An 11904-nucleotide genomic window follows, 5' to 3' on the forward strand; every position below is an offset into this window, starting at 1 on the left:
TTGCAGATCAACATAATGCAGTCTTTTTTTCCCCTCTTACCACTTGTACTGAGTAGGTTAAAATGGAGAGTAAGATTTTAATATGTATGCTGCTTTATAATATTGCTTCTGAAAATAGACGTTTTAATTTAATAGCTCTTTATTGGCATGATGGCAGATCCAGAATAACTCCTATTGAAACTAAAATAGTTTATTCTGGAATTAATGGTAAAAAAGACAGTTTCTCAATATATTATTGTAAGAATGATAAAATATAGAAACTTATTGTTAATTATAACTTTGTAAATAAATTCAGACTATATAATGGTGAACTGTTCACTTACTTGGAGTTTAAATGAATCGTTAAAAATAATTTCTTATGCTCTTTTGTATCATTTTTTAACCTCTTAGAACCTGAGCCAGCAGAAGAATACACTGAACAAAGTGAAGTTGAATCAACAGAGGTATGATTTTTATTTAATGCTAGCTTTCCCTTTCTGCCTTTCAAACAGCCGTCTCAGACGTTCGCTTTGTCTTGCAGTATGTAAATAGACAGTTTATGGCAGAAGCGCAGTTCAGTGGTGAGAAGGAGCAGGTGGATGAGTGGACAGTCGAGACGGTCGAGGTAAGAGCACTGTCAGCAGGGTTGACGGCTTTCGTCTTTGATTGTAATTTTTCTCTCTCCTGAGAACAAATTAAGATTGTTAGTCTTTTGCATTGTGAGTACATTTATTGTAATAATAAATTGGTTACACAAGACTGTTAGGTTTAAAAGGTGATTTGTTTATCCCTGTGGATGTTTAATAGACTGACTTCTTGGCTGATCCAGTTACAAAAAGTTATACAAATATCTGTGTGTAACAACTTAGGGCTGTTGTTCAAGACATGATTTGTCTGTTATGATCAGGATGCTCTATAAACATCTGGGCTCCCACGTGGATAGCCTTCAGAAAGGCCCGCCTTACCTTACGGGGGATGTGTTTGAGTGTCCTCTTAGACTCTTCCTTCATCCTAGTGCTGCTGGGTTACCAGGCTGTGTGATCTCAGTATTGCTAATAAAGGAGATAAGGTTGTGCCTTGCCCAGGCTTAAAAGTCAGATAAGAATATATGTATGTATATGATGTAATAGAAATTAGTGAGATTTCCCAGCAGAGCAGGGAATTATTACAAACAATAATCAGGAGAAATTACTAGAGCTACGAAAAAGACAGGTAGGGTGAGCTTTGGCTCTTGTAGCAGTTGAGATGAGGTGACAGAGCTTGGTCTTTGCCTGTGGTCCTGACAGAGAGACCGGAATGGTGAGAACTTAAGGCTTGATGATCATGAAATAGCCAACATTTCTTGACTGCTGACTATGTATCAGGTACTGAGATAGATAGATGTTTGATATAGATAGATGGATTTACTTGATATAGAAGGCTTAGCAGTTAAAGCAAAACACATTATTTTAGGAAGTAAACAGGTAGTTTTTCTGAAAGTAGTTTATAAAGTAAGTTTTAAATGCTATATAGTGATCCTGTGGAATTGAGAACACTGAGGAAGTGGTAGCATTGTCAGAATGTTACATTTGGCATAATTGTGTTCAGTTTGAGTAGCTTTATTGAAGTCTACTATTCTGTTTACAGTATAGATGGCATATGTAGTTGGGGGACCCATCCTGATGGTAATGAATGGAGCTCTTTCATTCTGCTCCCTTCCCCTCGTTCCACTTTAGGTGGTAAATTCACTCCAGCAGCAACCTCAGGCTGCATCTCCTTCAGTACCGGAGCCCCACTCTTTGACTCCAGTGGCTCAGGCAGATCCCCTTGTGAGAAGACAGCGAGTACAGGACCTTATGGCGCAAATGCAGGGGCCCTATAATTTCATACAGGTAGGTGCAGTTTAGTCAAACAGTATAACAGACGGTTTAAGTATTTACATTATTTAACTTAATCCCATTATACCCTCTTAACTTGTAGGATTCAATGCTGGATTTTGAAAACCAGACACTTGATCCTGCCATTGTATCTGCACAGCCTATGAATCCAGCACAGAATATGGACATGCCCCAGCTGGTTTGCCCTCCAGGTTAGTAGTGGTACATTTTTATGTGAGAAATAAACTATAAGGCCACCGCTTTCAGGTTTTGTATAGTTTGTGAAATTTGTTTTCCCTTTTAATGCTTGCTTAACTTTTGGATCTTGTATCTTCTCATTTGATAAGAAACATTGTTTTTTCCTAGAATGTGAACAATAACTGTAGTTCCCTAGCTGTTTCCTTTTTTTGGGGTAACTTTTCTTGGCATGTAAACATACAGAGGTACATGCAAATGTGCAGTGTGATGAGTTTTCACAAACTGAGCACGCCAGCACCCAGCTGTGGAATGCTACTGCTACCCCAGAAGCCTGCTTGCGCTCCCTTCTGTCTAGTTACCCTCTCCCCAGCCCCATGGTAACCACTTCTGACTTGGAACTATAGACCAGTTTTGCCTGCTTCTGTAATTTATGTAAATGAAATTTTACTTAGCTTTTTAAATTTCAGAATTAATCTAGGAGTAAAAATAATAGAGATATCTTTCTCTGAAGGATGCCTACAGCTTTCTAGGAGAATTTCTGAACATCTTATTACTTAAGTAGAAATGAGATGCAACAGCGAAGTGGGTAAGGGAGTGTTTAAGAGGAAAGAGGAAGAGAGATACGAGAAGACAGTTGAAGTTTCAAACTTTTACTAGTCTTACAACCATTATATGAAATAGAAGCACTAAACAGAGTTGGCGCCTTGTATTGGGGTGAGTGGGCCATCTCTCCAGGACCGTTAGTAATTTTGAGTCTGTTTTGTTCCCCAGAACATGTTAGTGTTAAGGGCACAGAATTGGAACTATATAAAGTGACATATTTAATGGTTTATAATCTTAAATGTCATAAAAGGAGTTGCTGAGTAAAAGCATGTTTAATGACACCATTAATTTGGTAAGTTAGTTAGGATTTCTCCAAAGTAAAAGGAGCTCAGATCTCTGTCACGTCTCTACCAAGAGTTAGAAAATAGGTTAGTGTTAGGCCTTTTAGAAAGGAATCAAAGTTGTTAGTGTTCATTTTCTAAGTTCTACCAGAGGAAGAGAATTCAATTTTCTTAGCTGGTAAGTTGTGCCAAAGTTAACACGGAAAGCACTGATGTAACTTGTAGAGCGTTTAGATACTCAGGTAATGCTGAGTCCATCAGATTCTCTAGTGAACATGGGTGATTTCTAAATGACTAACCAAAGATCCTGCATTTTTGATATCTGTTTAACCATGGTTGGGGAGGGGAGTGGAAGGATGGTGGGCGTTGGCAATAACCAAATCGAATATAGCCTGTTTAAAGGTATTTTTATGTATTTTTTCCTGTGGAAACATTGGAAGTTATATAGAAAGTTGATGATGTTAAAATATTACTGAATATTATCTATCTAAGGTCTTGAGTAAGAGTATTGCTACTGTACAGTTACTGCTTTAAAAGGCTCTTTTTCATGGATGACACTAGCATTGTTCTTACCTGTTCTGCTTGCCGCACCTCTTTGTTAGTACTTTCTCACTGACATCTTACTTTACCTTTGCAAAAAACAGAATGAAACCTTTGTGAGAGTTGACGACTAATGACTACCAGTAAACCAAAAGGCTCACCTGAAAGCTGAAATCCTACCTATACTTCCCAATTTATTTTCCTGATCACTAAAAAGTTGATTGAGGATTTGGCTATAGAAATTCGCCTTTAGCAGCCAAGTAAAAGGTATTTAGACATCTCTGAAGAAATTTGATTTTGGATGACTAATTTTTTGTCAATTTTGCAGTTCATGCTGAATCTAGACTTGCTCAACCTAATCAAGTTCCTGTACAACCAGAAGCTACACAGGTAAGAGTGACAAAAAGTGTTTTTTCAGGCTTTTTTTAATCAGTTCATGGGTCTTTTTCTTAGCTTGTGAAAGTCAGGTATGAATTTGCTCTGTGTCCAAGTCTGGTATGGGTAGCTGTCAGCCTTTATTTCTATGTTTACATTTATTGTGCTTTTGATGACTTAAAAAAATTTTTTTTGGTAATTCTTGTTTTTATGGTAGTTTATTATAGTGAAGGAAGAAGCTTTTTTTTTTTTTTTAAGATTTTATTTTTTCCTTTTTCTCCCCAAAGCCCCCCGTACATAATTGTGTATTCTTTGTTGTGGGTTCTTCTAGTTGTGGCATGTGGGACGCTGCCTCAGCGTGGTCTGATGAGCAGTGCCATGTCCTCGCCCAGGTTTCGATCTAACGAAACACTGCGCCGCCTGCTGCAGAGTGCGCGAACTTAACCACTCCGCCACAGGGCCAGCCCCAAGGAAGAAGCTTTTTTATTTGAACTGATTAGAGTTTGAGAAGGCAGTTTAGATGTTGTAATTGTAAAACTTAGTGCAGATATTGCTATCTTGAAAGCGTTTGTGGGAAATTTCATAACTGGACTATGGTTCATTTAACTTTGAGCTTTAACAATCTCTGTATTTTTACAGTTGTTAGGTTTTATGGTCTTTAACAAGAATGTCTGTTTCGTAGCCCTGTCTGTGTTCGAGTTTGGTGATAACAGAAAGCTTTGATGTCTTTACTTTTGCGTAGGTTCCTTTGGTTTCATCCACAAGTGAGGGGTATACAGCATCTCAGCCCTTGTACCAGCCTTCTCATGCTACAGAGCAACGACCGCAAAAGGAACCGACTGACCAGATCCAGGCAAGTTCTGTTACCAGGTCGTATAAACTCGGTGAGGCGTGTCTTCATGAATTTGGCAGAGGTCAATTTCTGCTAATACAGTGACTCTTCTTGTTGGACCTAATGCGTGCACTACAGTGTCTTTATTTCATGACGTAGTTGAGTTTGTTACTATACATAAGGGTAGTAGACTTGGCAAAGTTTAGTTTACCGCTAAATTACACCTATTCACTTTGTGTTTAGGCAACAATCTCTTTAAATACAGACCAGACTACAGCATCATCATCCCTTCCTGCTGCTTCTCAGCCTCAGGTGTTCCAGGCTGGGACAAGCAAACCTTTACACAGCAGTGGGATCAATGTAAATGCAGCGCCATTCCAGTCCATGCAAACGGTAAGCACATTAATTGAGCTAACGTTAAGTGCCAAGTGCACACTGTTGTCATCCTCGGGTCTCAGCAGGAAGGCTTCGTGTAGCTTTGTGCTTGAGTCTGCATCTGCCCTTACTGTAGCATGTATTTAACTGAACAGAAACTCTGATTTTTCCTGCTCCTGGAGATAAATTTGAGTCTTAGGAGTTAATGTGCCCACAATTTCCTTGTTTTGTACTTTATCCTTTTGATTTGATTGACAAAATTTTAGACATGCAGAAGAGTAGACTAATATGACATCCATGTATAAAAATCATTACCCAGATTTAATAGTTGTTTACATCTTGCCGTATTTGCTTCATCTTTTGTTTTACTGAAGTGTCTCAAAGTAAATTTCAGATGTTATGGTACTTCACTCTGGTTCTTCAGTAAGCATCTCTCAATTGCAGAATTTCTAGAAAATGATGGTAATGAAAATCCTGTGATGGGATACAGCTAAATCAGCGCTCACAGGAAAGTTCAGAGTTAAATACTTGAAATATTAACTTGATTAAAATACCAATAAAAATAAATGATTTAAACATTCAACTTGAAGTTCATAGAATTAATTTCTGTAAGTGATTGTTGTATCAGGGGTTTGCGTCTTTTAAAAATATTCCGTTTATAATAGCATGTAAGGCTGCTGATTGTCTGTCTTTTCAGGTTTTTGATCCCCACTCGGCTTTAAGTGCTACGTAGTAGATAGATATTTTTTTCCACATTGAAGTGCATTAATTGAGAGGTTTTTTTGTATGCGTGTGATGTTCGAGACTTCTCTAATGCTCTTTTATTTACGTTTGCAGTAAAACCAGCATGGAGAGCTGCCATGTTAAAACTAGGGAAATCACTAGCATAAAGGGATGAACGCGTCATTTGCTTTATTTACTTACAGGTGTTCAACATGAATGCCCCGGTTCCTCCTGTTAATGAACCAGAAACTTTAAAACAGCAAAATCAGTACCAGGCCAGCTATAACCAGAGCTTTTCCAGTCCGCCTCACCAAGTAGAGCAGACAGAGCTTCCGCAAGAGCAGCTTCAGACGGGTAGGAAGACCGGTGCCCTCCTTGGCCCTTTGCTTTCCAGTGCAGCTGCTGACGCCATGTAGGACAGTTCTGGCTGCAGAGTGGCAGCATCCAAGGATGTCTGCTTGTAGCAATAGACCTTAGGAATTTCTCCTTGCTGATCCTGAGTTGAGTTCCTATTTCCCGTTTATGAATTATGTGCAGTTTTTGGAAGCCTTATACCCATTTTCCTTTAGTCAGTGAGCTTTCATCATATCCTGTTTCGTTATATGATTTTAGTGGAAATAAACTTGTTACTTGACTTAGGATTAGCTTTGCTTTTAATTGCCATTTGATTGAAGCCTGCTGGCTTGATACCTGATAGCAAGTCAGTTGTGCAGAGTTAAGAAGCAGTAGGATTTGTTGTGGCTGCATTTGGTGGACTTAGGTTGAAACAAAATTCTTGTTGGCAAGTAAGGTCATAATTTGGCCAGTTACCATACTTGTCACAATAATAATGTAGATAGAGATATTTTAGATTTCTTATATTTGTAAGACATGAAATATCTTTTTTAGGTCTTTGGTTATTTAATTCCTAGGTGTTTAATTGGAATCCCACAACAAACTAGCAAATCTTGCTGAAATCATAGGAGTAGTACTTTTAATTTTACCAGATTAATTTAAATAACTGAATTTTTTAAATTGTCTGATTTCTTGATAGACCTGGATCAACACTATAGATTTTTCAGTACTAAATTCTTACGTATCCTTGCAGTATTCAGCATCACTAATCAGTAGGGAGGTTGAATCAACCATAATCTGATAGAAATTTGTCCATTATGTTATCTGTGCTCAGCTTCTGAAACGTAAAACTGGGCTTCTGGCTCTTAGGCTCCTTTCATTCTTTCATTGCCATGTCCTCAGGAGTTTGTTGTGGAGCAGGTATATTTGGGGCCTTTAGACATTGTCCTGACATGCTTGCTATTTTGCTGGTTTTTTCAGGTGGTATGATAAAATTAAAAGTAATCACTGTGTATCATTTGACTTGGTTAATTTTCTCTTTGTGCCAGTTGATTTTCAACTGTCTTGCTTCTACTCAGCTTTATTGACTGACTGTGAAACATTTGAGCTAGATAACAAAAGGTTATCTTTCTTTACCATTTAAAATATACATTATTTATAAAAATTTCACAATATTTACAGATATTTTGAATAAAAAAATAAAAGCAGCCCATACGCTTATTTAAACACCGCCACACTACCACGCCAACCCAGGCGGCCAGCAGCTCTTATGTGGACTGTCGCACTTGTCTCCTAACTTGCCTCCTTTGACTCTTGCTTTACCCCAGACAGTAGCCAGAGTGATTGTTTTAAAATGTAAATGGATGTCTCTTTGCTGTTCATAACCTTCCAGTGACTTCCCATTATATTTAGAAAAGAAATCGAAAGTGCTTACCTTGGTTTACAAGATCCTATATGAGCTGGCCCCTGCCTTGATCCTGTTGTATAATTTTCTTCCTTATGTCCCCCATATCAGCCACAAACACAGCAAGTTCTCTCCTCTCTGGGGACTTCTACGCTTTCTTTCCTTTTTGCCCAAAACTTCCTTCCACTGATGTTTGCATGGTTTGCTTCTTGACTTCTGTTGGGTCTATGCTCATGTACCACCTCTGAGACCTCCCTTCATCACGCTGTCCAAATAGAGCACACTCACTCCGGTCACTCGTTTATCCTACTTTGGTTTTGTCCTTGGCACTTATTACCCAACAGGATATGGTGTTTTCACTTGTATGTATATCTTATTCACTTGTTATCTCTCATTATTAAAACTGCCATATGGGCAAGGATTACATGTTGATAACCGATACATCCCGTATGTCCAGGACTGTGCCTGGCATGTTGAGGGCACTCTGATACTTGTTGAACAAATCAGCATGCCCCATCATTCCAGAAACTTTGCTTGAATTTGAATTAGTGTCTAGTTAAGAACAACATGAAAAAGGGTCTGGCAAGGATCTTTGCTATTTTATATGGACCAGAGTTTATGCTTTACAAACACTTAAATAGGAATTCTGGTATTTTTAAATAAAGATTATGCTTTGTTCTGGTTTGAGTTTCTTACAGTGAGATTTGATCAAGATTAATAAAATTCTTATTGATAAAAAGTGAGTTGAAAATTCAGTTCTTTTGACTATTTTCTACATGCATATGAATGAATCTTTCTAGCTAGAAAATTTTAATTGTACTTACGATATTTTCTTGTAATTTTAAATTTTGGGAATGTAGTAAAAGGTAATCTCTGTAGAAGGATCACATGGTGAGTAGTGTATTTGGTCCATTGACAGTTCAGAAAGGAGCCCTGACCCCTTCTCTCCTAGGCGTTCTCCAGCTTTTTCATTGCAAAATAGCCTTCTGAGAGCTCGTCCATGTTTGGGGTTTCTTGAGGATATAAAATAGGTCAGGTAAAGATTTTCAGAAGTCACACCACCTTTTCTCTCTGCCCAAACATGGGAGATTTGGCTGGCTAGAGGCTGCTGACTCTTTGTTCCTGGAGTGTGGGCCTGCCTTTAGTCAAACCTTCCTTACCTCCGAAAGGTACTGTTAGCACCTCCTTTTTCCTGCCCTGTGAATTGGGGAAATGCCAGAAATGTACCTCAGTCCTTAATTTTTGAAGGTTTCTAGATTTCTAGACTTCTCCCCATTGTGGAACGAGAGGGGTGCAAGGTAGTGTGGGCCTTTTAGAACCTTCCCTTCGCTTCCGTGGGTCGAGTGCCAATGTGAGTGCCATTAACTGTCTTCTAAATTGGCTGTACTTAAGAGTACTTGAAATGGAATTAGGCAGTAAGGGGCCGGCGGGGTGTAAGTTGAAGGCTCTGCAGATTTATCTTTGTGATTGACTGACTGTTCCACCACATAGCTGCTTAGCTGTGGGAGAGCATGGTTTTGTGTGTTTCAGTAAGTATCGAGGGAAATTTAGAAGAGTAAGAAAGCTTCTACCACTAAGGAGCTTTACAGTGAAAAGAAATGATTAAATGGTACAAAATGGTAGTTGCACTGTTTCAGTATGTACGATCGTTTGAATTATCGTGGGTCTCCATAGGCAGATGCCTCTCAGAAGATGTTTAATAGTATAGCCTTTCTAAGGTTTGGAATTGTTGTTGGAGAGTTTTATTCCCCTTAGCTTAATATGTGGTAGGAGAAAGGGACTTGATTAATGTGTGGTTTTCCCTATTGTTCATATGAAAATTTATTTAAACATAGAATTAAACTTTGAGGAGACTGTGTAAGACCCTTCTCAAACCAGAAGCATGTGGGAGAACAGATTGTGATGAGCTGTGTATACGTGTGTATACATATGTATGTGTATGTATATGTTTTTTTGTTACAGTGGTTGGTACTTACCATGCTTCCCAAGACCAGCCCCATCAAGTGACCGGTAACCACCAGCAGCCTCCCCAGCAGAACACTGGGTTTCCACGTAGCAGTCAGCCCTATTACAACAGTCGTGGTGTGTCTCGTGGAGGCTCCCGTGGTGCTAGAGGCTTGATGAATGGATACAGGGGCCCTGCCAATGGATTCAGAGGTAAAAAAAAAAAAAAAAAAAAAGCAAGTTCATTTTCTTTTCTGATTTGTAAACTATATAGGAATATGTCATATGGTTTTTGGGAAGGACATGTCTCTCTCTGTATTAGCCTCTTATGTACAATTTAAACATTTTTAGTATATTTTGATAAAGTGATTTAAATTGAAAAAATTGGGAATGAGTTTTTTTGTATCAAGTCCACGTCTACCACTGTCCTCTGGTGGATAATTGCCCTGTATATATTATCAGACCTTATGGGGATTTTTGTGTGTGTGTGTGTAATGCATGAATGGGTGAAAATTTCCTGATTCAGGGCAGTTAATACTTAAGAAATTTATAAACAGATTGGATCAGGGTAGGATATTAGAAATTAGTTTGACTAGGGGCCACCTGTGTGGCTGAGTGGTTAAGTTGGCGCACTCTGCTTTGGCGGCCCAGGGGGTTTCACTGGTTTGGATCCTGGGCGCGGATGTGCCACCGCTCATCAGGCCACGCTGAGGCGGCATTCCACGTGCCACAACCAGAGGGAACTACAACTTGAATATACAGCTGTGTATTGGGGGGCTTTGGGGAGAAGAAGAAAAAAAAAGATTGGCAACAGATGTTAGCTCAGGTGCCAATCTTTGAAAAAAAGATTGAATAACCAGCATGGCTAACAGTTTTTCAGTTGTTCCCTTGGTCGTTAGTAAGAAAGGAAAAATTCCTTGTGAAGATAAGAAAATGATTTATTTTCTTGTCCTAAATTTTAGGAGGATATGATGGTTACCGCCCTTCGTTCTCTAACACTCCAAACAGCGGTTACACACAGTCTCAGTTCAGTGCTCCCCGGGACTACTCTGGCTATCAGCGGGTAGGTACAGTTACTGTAAAATCCAAACCTGACCTCACTGCACCATTGAGAGGGACTGGTGTAGTTGCTTGATGGACTTAACCAACTAATTTGGGGCTAATTTTATACGTTTGCACAAGGTACTTTATTTTGGAAAATGATGACTTGCTTTTCTTAGCACTAAATATAGGTACTCATTTAATAGTCTGTTTAAAAACTATGATTTTTAAGAGCAGAGAACTCTGTCTCATTCAGTGTTCTTGAGAATAATAGAAGTACAACAATTACAGAATGACTTTCGGCTATGATATGTTGAAAGGTCTGAAAGAATAAGGAAGAATTCTGTATTCTGCACAAGTTAAACTGTAAGGATAGAGGTAGCTGGGTAAGCATTAAAAAAAATTACCTTTTCTTCTTTTCAGTACTAACTAGCTTGTCTTTTAGGATGGATATCAGCAGAATTTCAAGCGAGGCTCTGGGCAGAGTGGACCCCGGGGAGCCCCACGAGGTAATATTTTGTGGTGGTGATCCTAGCTCCTAAGTGGAGCTTCTGTTCTGGCCTTGGAAGAGCTGTTCGTAGTCTGCATGTAGGGTACACGTTAGGAACACATCGATCATTTCCAGACTTGTTGCTAGGGATTAAATGAAATGCTCTGTTTCTAAAACTGATCTTGAACCCAAATTTAATTTTTTGAATGACTTTCCCTGTTACAGTATAAACTGTCTTGAAAACTAGACTATTTCTCCTCCTCAGAAAAAGTGTTTTTCCAACTGCAAATTATTTTTCAGGTCCCAAAACCTGCTAAATGTTTTTAGGAAGTACTTACTGAAACATTTTTGTAAGACATTTTTGGAATGAGATTGAACATTTATATAAATTTATTATTCTTTCATTTTTGAAACATGCATATTATATTTTAGGGCCAGAAACCCTTTAATGGCCAGATAAGCCATAGTTACATTTAGAGAACCATTTAGAAGTGATAGAACTAATTGAAATTTCAATGCCCTTTGGGCCACTAACAAGTGATATAAATATGAAATTATTTAAATTCGTAAGTAACTTATTGAACTGTACTTAAAGATTACAGGTCTTAAGAGTTTTTGGTTTTCTGTGTCTATTACTTCAGGAAAACTACTTCCTATTTGGGCAGGAAGTCAACCTAAGTAACAATTAGAGGTAGCATTTCATGTGATCTGAAGTTCTAAATGGTTCTCTGATTAGAAGGAAGTTAAATCAAGTAGGTTTCCTCTAGATATTGGCCAAAACGTGTATAAAATGTATATTAAGGAGGAATTACAAAGTACTTTGATTTCAATGCTAGTGGAAACTGGCCAGCACAAAGGTGCGTTTCTTTTTAAATTAGTGGATCACTTGGAAATTACTGACTTGAAGTATCAAAGGGTATTTGCATGTG

General features: G+C 38.5%; 1 protein-coding gene across 35 annotated transcripts in view; it reads left to right on the forward strand.

Moving 5' to 3' along the window:
* Window positions 1-11904, forward strand: part of CAPRIN1 (cell cycle associated protein 1) — a 36796-nt gene that overhangs the window by 20984 nt on the left and 3908 nt on the right. For all 35 annotated transcript variants that reach the window (XM_070564718.1, XM_070564744.1, XM_070564735.1 and 32 more), the window contains 11 exons: window positions 391-443; window positions 521-604; window positions 1695-1850; window positions 1939-2047; window positions 3786-3847; window positions 4575-4685; window positions 4908-5057; window positions 5966-6116; window positions 9463-9657; window positions 10407-10507; window positions 10931-10994. In XM_070564718.1, the coding sequence (XP_070420819.1) occupies window positions 391-443; window positions 521-604; window positions 1695-1850; window positions 1939-2047; window positions 3786-3847; window positions 4575-4685; window positions 4908-5057; window positions 5966-6116; window positions 9463-9657; window positions 10407-10507; window positions 10931-10994 (1236 nt within the window). The remainder of the gene's footprint in view (window positions 1-390; window positions 444-520; window positions 605-1694; window positions 1851-1938; window positions 2048-3785; window positions 3848-4574; window positions 4686-4907; window positions 5058-5965; window positions 6117-9462; window positions 9658-10406; window positions 10508-10930; window positions 10995-11904) is intronic.

This window comes from Equus przewalskii, chromosome 11 (genome assembly GCF_037783145.1).
Source record: "Equus przewalskii isolate Varuska chromosome 11, EquPr2, whole genome shotgun sequence".
Lineage (NCBI taxonomy): Eukaryota > Metazoa > Chordata > Mammalia > Perissodactyla > Equidae > Equus > Equus przewalskii.